The sequence below is a fragment of the Kryptolebias marmoratus genome, linkage group LG10 (genome assembly GCF_001649575.2).
Source record: "Kryptolebias marmoratus isolate JLee-2015 linkage group LG10, ASM164957v2, whole genome shotgun sequence".
In the NCBI taxonomy this organism is placed as follows: domain Eukaryota; kingdom Metazoa; phylum Chordata; class Actinopteri; order Cyprinodontiformes; family Rivulidae; genus Kryptolebias; species Kryptolebias marmoratus.
This window is the reverse complement of record NC_051439.1, coordinates 7065078-7080199: the sequence shown is the minus strand read 5'-3', so window position 1 is coordinate 7080199 and position 15122 is coordinate 7065078. Positions and strand designations below refer to the sequence as shown.

At 41.3% G+C, this 15122-nt stretch overlaps 1 protein-coding gene across 2 annotated transcripts in view; it reads left to right on the top strand.

The window, feature by feature from the left end:
* Positions 1–15122, top strand: part of pcnx1 (pecanex 1) — a 55353-nt gene that overhangs the window by 8771 nt on the left and 31460 nt on the right. Inside the window, exons 5-11 of one of the 2 annotated variants that reach the window (XM_017416441.3) lie at positions 317–382; positions 473–2191; positions 4422–4551; positions 7567–7760; positions 12874–12967; positions 13073–13130; positions 14667–14899. In XM_017416441.3, the coding sequence (XP_017271930.1) occupies positions 317–382; positions 473–2191; positions 4422–4551; positions 7567–7760; positions 12874–12967; positions 13073–13130; positions 14667–14899 (2494 nt within the window). The remainder of the gene's footprint in view (positions 1–316; positions 383–472; positions 2192–4421; positions 4552–7566; positions 7761–12873; positions 12968–13072; positions 13131–14666; positions 14900–15122) is intronic. The other variant, XM_025005498.2, reaches the window with a different exon arrangement.

Genomic DNA, 15122 nt, shown 5'->3' with positions numbered 1-15122 from the left:
CGTACAAAGAGGCTATTACCTTTTTTGGGGAAACTATCACTGCAAACTCTGAGTATTTTGATCTTTGTAAGGAAGTTATCTTGGAACAACATTGAAGGTATTCAAGGAATCCAACTGGACTCATTTGTAGCTTCATTTTTTTTTTTTTTTGACTTATACTTGTACAACTGTGGTCTCTTCTTGGAAGAAGGGTTTCCAAGAATGAGATGAGGGTTTGTATTTCTTTTTCCTCTGTAGAGGTCACTTGTCTGTGGGATCTTGATTGTAAAATTAATAATTAAATAGACTCTTAATTGCTTTCTTACTATCATTGCAGGAGATGTTGGAAAGATCTCAGATGATATCAGTTTAACTCTTGTTGAGAGCTGCAGTCATGATCATGGTAAACACACAAGCAAACAAGATGCTTTTTCTTGTTAAAGGATTCATTTTAACACCTAATGTTTTACTTCTTGTGTGTGTGTTTTTTCAGATCTGCTCTCAGACACAAAGATGTACTGCCTTGTTCCCAATGACTCCTTCGCCTCCTTGCAGCCATCAACCTCCTTGTGTCCTTCAGAGTTGTCGAGGGAGGCTGCAGATCTCTGCAGCTCTTCTGCTTATCACTTCAGCCTGTCGCACTCATCCTGTGACACAGAGTTGACCGCTCACGCTTCCATGCAGTCTCAGACCTTTAGGAAGGAGCTCCGTTCTCGGGGCCTGCCTCGGACCTCTAGCTCAGCAGGCTCTGCCTTTCCTGACCCCTGTCTACCAGACTTTACTTTGTATCCTCCACTCAGGAGAGGTGGCCTTGATCCCGTGTGTGAGCTAGAGGCTGCCAAACCCCACAGGCCAGGGATCTGTGACAGAGAGCAGCTTTACCAGCAGGACCCAGTTGTGCCCTCTACCTCTGGAGAAGAACGTCACAGGCACAAAGAACAACGCAAAGTTGCTCGCTCTGCCTCCAGGGAGGCGGGTGAAGGTAGCTCAGGACTTTATCAGGTGGACATGGGGGTTGGGGGGAAAAGCTCTGCCGGAGGAGGAAAATCCCAGGCAGGAGAGCAGAGTGCAGATAGCCTGAAGAGTTTGAGTACTCATAGCAGTGGCTCCACTGAGAGCTACTGCAGTGGCACAGACAGGGACACCAACAGCACAGTCAGCAGCTTTCACAGTGAACAAACCAGTTCAACACATGTGGAGAGCCTGCTCTCACTTTCAGGGGACGAGCGTGGACGGGACCAGGCAGAGACCCTCCCTGCTCCTGCTGATGGCAGGGCTTCAAGCCTCGGCAGTATCAGTGCTCATGGTCTCAGCAACGTTCCTTCGAGGGAGGCCAATAAGAACCCCCACGCCAATGAGCTGACTGCTAAACAAACTGCAGACACGCCTTCTGCTGCAACCCAGGAGCTAGTGGAACCTGGAGCCAGCCTGGAGCAGCCCGGCGTTAGGACCAGTGCTGACGGCTCGATGGGTGTAGATGCTCCAGAGCAGGAGCAAGCAAAAGATGACAGTCACAGAAAGTTTGACACCATTGTTCAGAGGACTTCTTCTCTGTCAGCTGGGCACAGTGGGCGTCGGCATTCTGGAAAGAAAAGAGCGAGCAGCTTTGACGCCAGCCGACACAGAGACTACCTGTCTGTGCGTGGGATGGCTAAGCCATGTAGTGCAGTCTTTACCGCTGGAGGAGAGGATGACTCTAGTGATCAGAGTGAACTCAGCTGTGCCTCCAGCCTCCATTCCACCCACCATCTAAGTACAGACAGCTCATCCAGCACCACCCCCCGCTCCTGCCACTCACCAGAGGGTCACTTTAGGGGCCTGAAATCCAAGCACTCTGCATCCAAAGCACCCTCATCCTCCACAGGGAAAGGTGCAGCTGGATCTGAGGCAGGACTCCGAACCGGAGGGAAGCGCCGCACCTCCCATCGAACGCCCAACACAGGTAGTGCCAAAACACACACTAGAGTGTTGAGTCTGGACAGTGGCACCGCTGCTTGCCTTAACGACCCCAGCCGCTTAGGAGCACCATCCGGACATCGACCCCTCACCACCTCCAAGTCGGACCTGGAAGCCAAAGAAGGGGAAGTCCTGGATGCTGCGTCTTTGCTAGGTCGGGCTTCTCAGTTGGAATCTGTGACTCGCTCCAGAAACAGTCTGCCCAACCAGACGGCTTTCACCGAATCTCACGATGCAGCCACTGTTTCTCTGCGAGGTAGGTACCACACACGTTAACCTTTGTTCAGTTGGCCCTGTTGATATTAGCTCATAATTTAGTAAATTATTATCAAGCCTAAGTGAAACCAGTATATCACAGGCTCATTACAACAGATGTTATTGTTACGAAATGCAGAGACGGATAATGATTTTTTTGCCAGCCTCTGTTGTTCGGTTATCAAAATATCTTTTGAACTATTGGACAAATTGTAATGAAACTTGATTGTACATCTACAACTTATTAATGTTTGGAGTCAACTCGATTCAAGATGGCTACCACATTAAAAAAACCTCCAAAATGTCTAAAACTACAGACAGTTTTACAGAAACTGACTTACAGTTTGATGTGGTAGTAGCTGAGACTGGTTCCCAACAGATTCTGAGAGCCAACAAATCGCTCAAAATCTTTGTTTAAAATTTTGACAGTACCTAGTTGGAGTCAGCTTTCTCAGACTGTTAGCAAAACATCTCATTAACCAGTGGATGGACTTTAGTGAAACTTTCAGAAAGTAATCATTTGTTGTACGTCTATAACAAGTTAACTTTTGGAGATGGTCCAATTCAAGATGGCTGCCACATCTAATTGACATTCTCCCACACAAAAATGGCTACTTCTCAGTCAGTTTTACAGATAATTGTACTAAAATTGGATGTGGTAGTAGCTGAGAGTAATTCATAATAAATACTCAGACATCTTGCGATCTTGCATCAGATCACACACGACCTTATTTTCAAGGTTTGACCAGAACTGCTACAGCTTTGTCATTTCTCAGCATAAGATTACCTTTGTTTAAAACTCTGGCCGCAGGTGATACGCATTGCTTCTAGAGATGCTAGGCTTTTATTTGGTCTAGTTTGGTTATATCTATTTATTTTGCACCTTAAGATTATAGAAGTCTCAATTTCATCATGTTTCTTGAGTCCACCTTTATAACACTTCTTACTTACCGATGTATTAAAACCAACATAATGACAGAGTTCACAAAGTTGTTTTTGTTGAGTCTGAGTGTCATCCTCCAGACGTTGAGTATATTTCTGAGTGGCTTGTGCTTGTAATTGCATACAGGATGTTGTCTGTCTTCCACATTCAATGTAACCATGGTGAGTTTCCATGGAGTTACAATTCTGACCCAAGGAAAGTGTTCCTGCGCAGATCACTGTTTGTATGACAGCACAGTGTGTGCTTTGTGCTCAGGTTGGACAAACAGATGCTCTTTTATTGGTGTTAAATACACTGAAGATTATACACTCGGAGGCTCATCCCCTGACTTCGTCAAGCTCGCAAGCTAATGTCACATTTTTACTGAGGTCTTCCAGGTTTTGGTTCTTGTTTTATTGCTCCTGTGGGCTGATTTTTTTTTTTTATTATTTGTTTGTTTTTGTAAAAGTCCAGTAGTAGAAAAGATAAAGTCAACTAGAACTGTTTAGTTTACAAAACTGGCAAAGATCAGTCCGACTAAAGAATCGTTCACAGATGCTGCGTCTCCCTCCTACTTCTGTTATCACCGGCTGAAAGTTTCAGACCGATCCTCAAAGCCATCACCAAAACCTCAGGTGACCTTGGATGAAACGCTGACCCACTGACCATCAGTGGTCTTTGGGCCTCAACCTGCCTCCTCTCTGTGGTTCTGCTGAGGTCCGATCAGTCTCTCTAGAGTCACTCAGAAAGACAAGAATAACAGCTGGCTCCACAGCCTTGATCCGGTAAGGGCACCCCATGTCTCTCTCCTGGTGATGAGAAAAGGAATGTTTGGTCTGGTTATGACATTTAAGGTGTTGTTGTTCATATGGTTCCTCCCTTCTTCAGGGGTTGCCACAGCGAGCAAATTTGCACGAACGATTTGGCAATTGTTGGATGCCCTTCCTGCCACAACCTGAGCTCAAACCTGCATTCTCATGATTACAAGACCGCGGCACTGACCACCAAGCTACCACAGCCGCCATTTAAGCTGATGGACATTAATTAACAAAATGCTCATTTTTAATCTGATCCTTCCTCAAACTAATCTGACAATCTGGCAGAATTATTAACATTCTTCTGACCTAATTTCTAAAAAGAAAATACTCATCAAATAGACTAAAACTTGGATCCTGATTTTAAACATCCTGTTCAAACAATTGTTGTATTTTAGATCACTTTTAATCAAAGATAGATCTAATTAGATCAAAGCTCTAGAAAAGGAGACCCATTCACTCTAACTGACCAATGATGTTTCTCCCTATGAAAGCACCAGGAAGTGAGGAGACGGTCATTTTTCGTCGGGAGCGTAGCACATTTCGTCGGCAAGCTGTGCGGCGGCGGCACAACGCAGGAAGTAACCCCACCCCTCCCACCTCGTTCATCGGCTCTCCTCTCAGGTACGGTGTGAGCGTGACAACGGGTGTTTGAATCTTTTGTTGTGCGTGACATCAAACAAAACACAATCTGTGTTCCGACTCGTGCCTTCACTGTGCATGTAGTGCTTTTAGTTTTATTTTTTCAAGACTCACTTTCTTTATCCTGCTGTCTTTTTGAAGTCCTCATTTTGAACACTAATCAAAGAATGGATTCCCTTCGCATTCAGAGGCACAAGGGTTGACTAATCCTAAATGTATGTGATTAGTTCAGAGATAGAGGTCTTTATTTATCATGTTGGCCCTTTAAAAGACCATTGTGTCAGAATAAATGATTATATCAAAACAACAAAGAAAAACCTCTACCCAATCTTCACATCATTGTATATTTTTGTTCCTTTTGATAATAAGACTTTGTAGTTCATCTTCTGTAGACTTTCATTGCCCATCAATTTTACATTAACTCCATCAGGAGAACATATCTTAGAGAATATGTTAGGACCGCGTAATATACAAGTCTGTGTGGAAGCTGTTCCTTAAGAAGCTGCTTTTTTACAAGTGGTTAGTTGATAGATTATTCTGATTAATCTATCGACTACTGAGTGAGAACTCCGGTGAGTGTTGGGGATCACAAGACAATGATGCCAACAGGACTACGTCATCTGCAGAGAGCAGAGATGGAATCCTGCAGCCACCGAATGGGACCCCTGTCTAACTTCATAGAGTTCATTTAGCAGCTTAAAATCCTTATGGAGGTTTAGTTTTTCCTTCTGGCTCTTCACGGCCCATCTGGTCTGGTCTGGTCATATACTGTACTGTATTGTAAGGGAACTTTCCAGGGCGTGCAAACTGTCATTTCATTGTCAGCTAGCTTGAGGTACTCCAATATTTTAGACCCCACTGGCGTTTACATCGCTAATCTTGTTGAACACTGTTGAAGCTACAGACAGTTTATCCGCCATGATAGTCAGAAAGTGTAGCTCAGATGGAGCCAACCAGAACTTGATTAATACATGGAGCACATTCTAGTGTAGGTTGGAAAAAAGGTGTTGAAATGGTTAAGAAATTAAAAAATAAGTTCATAAAATTATGTGTCAGCTAAAAGTATTGACGTCAATGACTTTAGATAACCGATGACGTCGATTATGACAACTGTTTATGCCAGTCCTACATTTTATTTTTATTACTAACACATCTCACATTGAAAGACAAGTTCATTATTGCATCAAACTGGTTATCACTTGCTTTTCTAACTTTATACAGAATCTGACATTTAAAATCTAACAGCTCAGTGATGTTATAATCCTTGCTGTCTTTGGGTGAATGGCTACTTCCATGCAGAATACTTTAAATTCTCATTCTTCTGCATTTGTTGTTGTGGAAGGTTGTGTCCCACCAACGATGAGATTTTCATTGAAAATTTCTTTTTTTTTTTTAATCGAATAAATCCAACCATTTTTATGATTTAAAATAGCTGTTCTGTTTTCATCGAGGTCGGAGAATTGCACAAGTTTTCTAGTTTTGTGGCCAGCAGCTATTCACCCGTCGCAAAGGATCTCTGTTTTCCTGTTGCTATCTTTCAAGGTCACATTTCTAAATGCTGAGCCTTGAAAACTGTTAAGCAGGGAAAACAAGTGTGCCACCTGCCAGGGGCCAATAAACCTGCAAAATGCTAAACCAATCTTTGACTGATCCCTTCACTGTCCTTCCCTCTCAGTGCTTTCTCTGACTTTTCCTGCTATAAAGGTTATGTGAAGAGTTTAGTTTGAATTTAATGCACTCCTGTTTATGTAATGAATCAACAATATTCATGCTTATTTAAATGAAACATTTGGACGACACGCTCTTAAAGAGCTTTCTGATAATTTGATGTAATTTATTTAAAAGAGTTACTTTCTTCAACAGAGTATTTGTTTTGCTACCATGTCAGGCACCACCATGGAGGTCTGTATTTACACAACAAACAGACGTGGAACAGCTCCTTCCCTATTTTCTAAAGGGGCGTAAACATTTATGTTTTTGTGCCCCATATATTTTGACTTAAAAACAGCATGTTGTCCCTCTCAGCAATAAGACGAAAGCATATAGTGTTATTTTTATTCTAATGTCACTTTCTTAGCTACAAAGTAAAAAAAATCTTCAAATAATTGGAACGTTTGACACTCCCCCTCCCTCAGCTTTGAGTTGGTTCAGTCCAACTCGTTACACTGGTAACTTCTAATTGCTAATCAGCTTTGGAGATGAGAAAGAAAGTGAAGTTGTTCTTTAAAGTTTTAAAACTGTGCTACAACTTTTTCCACAGATATGATTCACAAATTTATAAAAACTGGGAATACACTCATTTAAAACTGCCACTGATGATTGATAGAGACAGGGTTAGATTAAATAAGCTTAGGCTTCTGCTTACTCCTTTTTGTAAATGTTAAGTATGTATTGACTGCTCTTTTTATTTCTTTATCTGTTCTATGTATGTGCATATTTAAAATAAAACCTAATCAATCAAAACATCAACCTGGAACTCGTTGCAGGTGATTGTTTATGAGTTGGACAAACGTTCAGGTTTAAATTGGACTAAGTATGGCCTAAAAGTAGAAGTCTACATCTGATTTCATATTTAAATACATCTTGGCATTTAACCATGGTTTAAAATAACAAAAATTGATCATTTTGAAGGGGTTTGAACCCTGGTCTTCTGCATATAAGTGCATTGCAATGTTAATCACACCAACCAGGCATAACCTGTCGTAGGACTTTTGTCCCGATGTTTGTGGTGTCAACACAAAAGTGACCCCCTTCCCCCCCACAATAAATAAATAAATAGGACATTTTGCATAGAGAAAAGTGGTTAAACGTTCTTATGAATGTTGCTTTCATGTTTACCCTCGACTTTGGGCAACTCCACTTTAAATCCTCGTTCTTTAACCTAAACCCCCTCCTTCAATAAAAGGACCTTGTTTCATCCACCTGTACCTGTGTTGTTGTTCATCAGAAAGAATCCCCTGACATCCACTTCTCACTTCCTCCCTTGTCCTCCAACAGTCTTCAGGAGGCTCTCAGCCAGGCCTCCCAGCCTTCTACTTCCCTGGTGAAAACGCAGCCATCCAGAACCCCTTCACAGGTGACAGTCCTCAGTGCAAGTGTCTCCCTGCTGGCCAGGAATGGAAGCATACCCCTGGAGGGTTCTCAGGACAAGGCCTCAACTGTTGGTGCCTCCAGCTTGCAGGATGACTTTGGTAGGAAGCACATCATGAGAGCTAAGCTGTCACCGATTAATGCCTGCTGCCAAAAAGGCGAAGGCGAACGATTATTTTTTGTCCTTGTCTGTGTGTGTTTGTGTCTGCTTGTTAGCAAAATATCATGAAAACCTTCAGGAAGTAATCTTTGGATGTATATCTATAACTGATAACCTTTGGGGTCAAACCAATTTAATATGGCCACCACAGCCAACTGACCTCAGAAAACATAAAATAGTTTGGTCAGTTTTACAAATGGTGTGATAGTAGCTGAAAGTCATTCATAAAACATACTCCAAGTGCTTCTCATTGTGCAAGATATTTGCTTAAAACTGTGGCATTAACTGCTGGAGGCAACTCTGCTGTCTGTTAGCAAAAAAACTCATGAACCACCGAAGAATCTTCTTAAAATTACTCTTTGTTTAGTTTTTCTACATTCATTCATTTCACAAAATTAAAGCCCTCTCTAATCCAGCTTGTATATATAGGTGGATTGGCAGATTTCAAGTTTTGCTGTGTTAGCCTCCTGGCCAGCAGAGTTGCGAGTGCTTTTAAATCCTTTTTTAGCAGGAGGGAGATATAGTGAAGTAGGTCATACTCCAAACAGAGCAGTTAAAACATTAGGAGTCATGTCCTTGCCAGTTACATTAGACTAGATAAGAAAAATTTCAGACCAGAACGTCGTCATGGAGGGACAGCTCCAAAACATGTGTGAGTAATTTGCTGTAACCTGGTTGGCATCGTTCACACAGAGGGGACACTGTGTCAAATAATTTTGCAAGCCTGACTTTAGAATAATGAGCTTGATACAGGATCCAACATTGCATAAAACTGAGCCGAGCACAAATTAAAGATCTGCGTTCCCTCTTTAAAACCTCCCCCGACATCAAATCAGCAGTTCAAAGTTTGTCTCCCAGTTTTTAACACCAGTTCTGGTTTGGTCTATCTTGAAGTGTACAATGGTTAATCTTCATAAGAAAAAAATGATCTCTTTGCCTAAACAACTTAAACATGATTTTGAGTAATGGCCCCTGTGAAATCTGCGAATAATGCTAAACCAATTATTAGTTATAATTATTTTGGCTTTCTTACCCTCAGTCTTTCTCATCCAAAATGGAAATCAGAAAACCCACCTTTATTTGTTTTTATATATCGTCCACCAGGCTATTATCCTCAGACTTGTTCTCTGATTTATTATTGAATACCGATAAAGTCATAATAGTGGGAGATTTCAATTATCTTGTAGTTGTTGAAAGTGATAGCTTAAAATAGCCTTTAATAGCACTTTGTATCGCCTTGTTGCTGAAAAGTGCTTTAGAAATAAATTTGACAAAAATTTGATCTGGTTTTGACATATAGCATAGAAAATAAGCACTTAATAATACATCCTCACAATCCTGTTCTGTCTGACCATTTTTGATAACCTTTTTGTTTACATTGAGTATATATTCATACACACACATACATACACTCACTCACAAGCCTCCTTATTAGGTCCACCTTGCTAGTACTAGGTTGGACCCCTCTTCCTTCAGAGCTGCCTTAATTATTCATGTCATAGATTCAACAAGACATTGGAAACATTCCTCAGAGATTCTGGTCCATATTGACATGTTGGCATCACACAGTTGCTTCAGATTTGTCAGCTGCACGTCTATGATGTAAGTCTCCTGTTCCACCACATCCTGATGGTGCTCGATTGAATTGTGTTCTGGTGGCTGGACGTGTTGTGTGTTCAGACCGCGGTTGGAACAAGTGGGTATTTGAGTTACTGTTGCCTTTCTGTATTCTCGGACCAGTCTGCCTATTCTCCGCTGATCTCAAACACTAACAAGGCTTTTTTTTGTCCTCACAAATGCTGCTGACTGAACATTTTCTCCTTTTTGGACCATTCTCTTTAAACCCTAGAGATGGTTGTGTGTAAAACCCCCAGTAGATCAGCAGTTTCTGAAACACTCAGATCAGCCCGTCTATCACCAACAACCACACCACATTTAAAGTCACTTAAATCCCCATTCTGCCCCATTTTTATGTCCGGTTTGAACTGCAGCCGTCTTCACTAAGCCTACATGCCTGAAGGCATTGAGTTGCTGCCATGTTTGGCTGATTAGCTGTTTGTGTTAACAAGCTGTTGAACAAGTGTACCTAATAAAGTGGCAGGCGAGTGTGTATGCACACAAAAGCCAGCACTTCAGTGTCTTAAGCAAAATTCTGACACCATAATCAGCTGAGTAAGTATTGTACCCTTGACTGTAACCAAATCCAGCACACAGCTAATTTTACATGCCTACAAAGGCCAAATTTAACGCCAGCTCAGCCATGGAGCTCCTTCTTTACCAGGATGAAAGCCACGCTCCATCTGACCACAGTCGGTGTGAAGTCCGGGCAAATGTACACCCTTTTCTCGTTGTGTAGCAGGGTGGGATGCCTCTTCAGCACGGCGCAGAATAGTATTCCTGGTTTGAAACTGTGACACCCTAATGACAATTGATTGTGGCATCTCACTCTCCCTTGGTTTAGCATGTAGCTTCTCCTCGAGCCCCAATGAGTTCTTTAAACTGGCCCATTTCAGGCTCTACTTCTGCCTAGAGCATGCCTCCAAGTCCTCACATTTCCTGGTCAAACCATCTACAGCAGCAGAAAGCCATATTAGATTAAATCTTCGTCAGATGGTCGCTATGCTTGTTAGCCGCGCTCTCAAAATCACAAATTGTCCCATTTTGTCAAGCGGCATTTTCTTCTAGCGATTTTCAAGCAGCCTCCATTTCCTTTTTAACTGACTCTAATATAGTCGAGTCAAGTTTGGTGATCATTTCAGCTCGTAGGTCATCTATCGTTACCTTGGTGCTCTGTAGCATCTCCTCTTTAGCATCCAGCCTCTCAGGGGACTCTGGTTTCAGGGTCTGATGGTGCGGTCTTCCTCTGAAAGTATTGACTCAACATCCAGTTATGACTCTGAGGACATAGAGATTCTGATAACTCTTTAAACACATTAAACACGTAATATGATCTAAGTTTTAAACTCTGGCGTGACTGGTGGTGGGCGATATGCATTCCTTCAAGGAATGCCAGGCCTTTAGATTTTATTTGCTTTAGTTCGAAAGTTTCTGTAGTTGCTTTAATGGTTTGGAAGAGAACTGCTGCGGATATAAGTGTCTCAGTCAGTCATCGCAGTGTGCTCATTATTCACGGTTGGTGGGCTGTCAAAATCAGTTAAAGCCCACCGGCATTATCCATGCTCCACTTATTGTGTTTGTAGCTAATAGTTGACCTCACTTGGATGTTGACTGTATCCTTTTGATCACAGCGAAGTGCCTTCCAACCCCCGGTGCTGACAACGCAGTGAGGCTGAATCATTGTCCAGAAGTATGTTTCACAGATATCTCAGGAAGTCGGTCAACGTTAACGTGGAAGTTATAGACGTTGCATAAGATCGTGTTTACCCAGGCTCAGGTGTTTCTGTGGTTTTAACATGCAGGCTTTCAATAATCACTGGTTTTCATGTGATTATGATTGTTTCACTCTAAAGACACGCCCAGCTGCAAGATGGGTTTTGTAGTTCTCAAAAGATTTGCTTACAGGAATTCATATCCCTATCAATTATTCTTATGTAAATAGAGAGGTTTTCACAGGCTTACGAATGACTAAGTCAATTTTCTAAACTGTCATTCTTTCTTTTATGCTTTGACAAACAGCTTAAAATGTATTAATAGAGCATCTGTGCTCAGTTTTTGTTTTTTTTGCTGTATTTAATTCACAGAATAACACAAACCTCTGAGTCCCCTTTACGTTTTTTACATGTTATCTCATCAATTTTGCAAGCGGTGTTTTGACATTTACATCACATTTAATGCTTGAATTGCAAGCAAAGTGTTCATTAAAATGAACTGCATTTTTGTTACCATGGCAGCATTTAGTAGTCCTGAGACTTTGAGGATCTCTGTACTGGAAATCTCTTCAAAAGCTACTTTTGTAAAAGCCTGGAGGGCAGTTGTTGAAAATGTCACTGTAAAAATAAATTGAACAAAGGGTTTAGAAATTATGTTCGCTGCGAAAATGCAGTTTAAATCCTGAATGGCTGCTATTTGCTGGAGAAACGACAACTGAGTTGCTAAAGTTAAAACGAGCAAAACAGAGGCTAAAATAGGCAGAAGAGATGCTGAAAAAACAAAACACAAACTAAAATGAGCAGAACACAGTACATAGAAGCTAAAATCAGCAAAACGGTAGGTTAAAGCAGAAGAACTTCAGCTAAAGTTAAAAGATCTGTAGCTGAATTAATGCTAAAACTAAAATTATGATGTATATGATGTTAGCTAGTAGCAAAACAGATGCTAAAACTACCGAAACTGCAATTTAAATGCTAAAACTAAAAGCAGCAAAACGGTCATTAAAATGAGCAACACTGCAGCTAAAAGTTGTAGAATGGTAGCTGAAGGCTAAAAGTAGCAGAACGGTAGCTAAAACCTAAAAGTGTCTGAACAGAAGCTAAAAGTAGCACAAGAAAAACAACAAAAGAGCAAGTTCTCTGAAGCAGATTTCTAAGAGGACAAAATTTTGAAGGAATTTGAAATAAAGTGGCAGTATAGTCAACTATGAGGTTTATTTAAGGTGTGATTATTGCTGGCTGGAAACTTTACCCAATACCCCATCTTGATGATTGAAAACACAGTAAAGTGGTATCGGTACTGTAGTATCAGAACACTTTTTAGAGTACAAGTATAAGTACAGACACACTGTATCGGAATCAGTGCATCCCTTATTTACATACAGATTTTTCTCTCCCTAATGTTCGATCCGTGCTTCATCTGTTAAACATGTTTTTGTCTCTGATTACAAGTTAAAGCAACAAGAATATAATGAGAACATAAAAGATGATTATCTTTCATGACAAGTAGGAAATGACAGAGATGTTGACAGCTTCCTTGCAAGGAGGCACTTTCACTCAATAATCTCATTTGCTCTGATGAACGCGTTGCACAGCTTTGCCAAAGCCTTTAAATTCTCCGCATGTGAACATGATGTTTAATGAAATTACTCCTTCAGTTGAAGCCACGTTCTGCTTCAATCCTCCAAAGACTGACCGCGCTGCTCTTCACTTGTATTTCTCCAGGAAAGCTCACTCCCTCCTTGTACGAGGCTGGCGGATATGAAATGTCTCTTGTCAATTTTGAACCTGCAACCAGACGAGCCTCCAATAATCTATGGTTGGTGGAAAACTCAGAAAATGCTAGAAATCCTCCCTGCTTGCCTATTAGCTTCTTGTTTCAGGTTCTGTTACTGAAGTCTTATTTTTGTCTGTTGTCATGCAGGGACACGGACTCCCACCTCTCCAGTTCTACCTCAGTTCACTTCTACCCTCACGACCTGGTGAGTGCCTTTGTGTTTGATTACAGACAAATAAACCCTGAAATATAAAATAAACAACAGGGGTCGACAACATTTGATGCTAGAAAGACACAAATTAGAAACTCATCCATACGGTTTCTTTACCCATCGTTTCCTTTCTGGGTCGCGGGCAGCTGGTGCCCGTCTCCAGCAAACACTGCAAGTGACGGGGGACACCCTGGACAGGTCTCCAGTCCATCACAGGGACACATGGAGACAAACAGCCATTCACTCTCACTCACACTTAGGTTAATTGGTAACTCTAAATTGTCCCAAATATGCATGTTTTTGGTTTGTGGGTGGAAACAAGGGTACCCGGAAAAAGAACCAAGTGTTTCGGGAGAACCTGTAAACTCCACTTAGAACGGTCCCAGGCAGGAGGTGAACCTTTAGCCTTCTTACTGTGAGGAGACAGCTCTAACCACTGCTCCACCATGCTAACCCACAAATGTAAAATAATAATAAATAGTATTATTATTATTATTATATTGCTTGCAAAGTCTCATAGGTTTCAAGATACAATGTTAAGAGGTGTTAAAGAAATTGTTTTTTTCCTATTAGGCAAACGTGTATTTTAGCTCAGAGGTTTATGCACTGCATTCGTTTTTAATTTGTGCAAGTAAAACATATAATTAAAGATGCTGAGAAGGGGTGTTTTGTTTTATAGGCTTTTGAAATCTACATTTCTTTTAACTATAGGTTCTGTCAATTTTATTTATTTATATCCATTTTCATGTTGGCACAAACAGACATGCACTTTTATTTTTATGTAACTAAAATATTTCCCCCCTTTCCTTTTTAAATGAAAGTTTTGTCACCGCGCAGAAATGTTAGATGAGAAAAAATGAAATCCTATGACAAAATGTTAAAAATGAGTTTGTGTTTGATATAATTAATGCACAAACTTAAGCACTACAAGCAGAAACATATTATTAATATATCATTAAAGTACAGATTAACATTTTATCTTAACTTAATTACTCTTTAAAGAACACCCAGTAGAACATTAACAACCTGAATAGTTAGGAAGGACGAGGTTTTGCATCAGAGCGTGCTCTGTTTGTTATAAATAAGATGTCAGACTGATAAAGTCAGTATCACCCTCACATAAATTAGTAAAATAAAACATTAAATTGGACTATTTTTACATCCCTGATGTTTTTGGGTACATGCAAATATCTTAGATGCCATAACACTTTTTCCCTTTTCACGTTGTTTTTATACTTCCCAAACCTTACCTCCACTTCACACCCACCCTCACCTTTATTACAACTGACCCCTGCAGGCCAGGGGTCACATCTGGCCCACAGACCACCATTTGGTGATCACTGATCTACAATAACAAGTCAGATTACACCACTTTTAAAATCACTGCACTGCAGCAGATAGAGCCGTGTGATTTTACAGGGTAACATCTGATTTGTTTCTTCTGTATTAACAATAAACAAGTCTTAGTTGTATTATTTGTCAAAATGCTGCATAAATCAGGTTCATTGTTGGCTACGTCTTCTGCCTTAGATCCGTCTGAACCGACTGTTGACGATGGACCCAGAATTATTAGAGCAGCAGGATGGGGACCTGAGCCCGGAGCTCCAGGATGCACCGCTGGGACAAGAGAGCTCTGCAGCCGCCGCTGCCGCTGCTGCCGCTGCTGCTGGCAAAGCCAAGCAGTACTACCGCTTGTGGCTTCTGCCTTACCTGTGGGTCGGCCTGCACTTTGACCGGCTCACCCTGCTGGCACTGTTTGACAGGTAGAGCAGTAATTGTATTTGTTTACTGTTAGAACTTTTTCAAAATATTTGGTGCCTGAACAGAATCATAGTTCTCTTTCATAGCATTCGTTTCGTGTCTCACATTGGGAACGCCCATGGCGTGACCTCATCAGAAGCTCCTATTACATTACGCCAGCCAGGATTGGCTGGAGATACACTCGTCAGCGTCAGAGAGGGCAGAGTCCCTCCCCCTATAAATAGG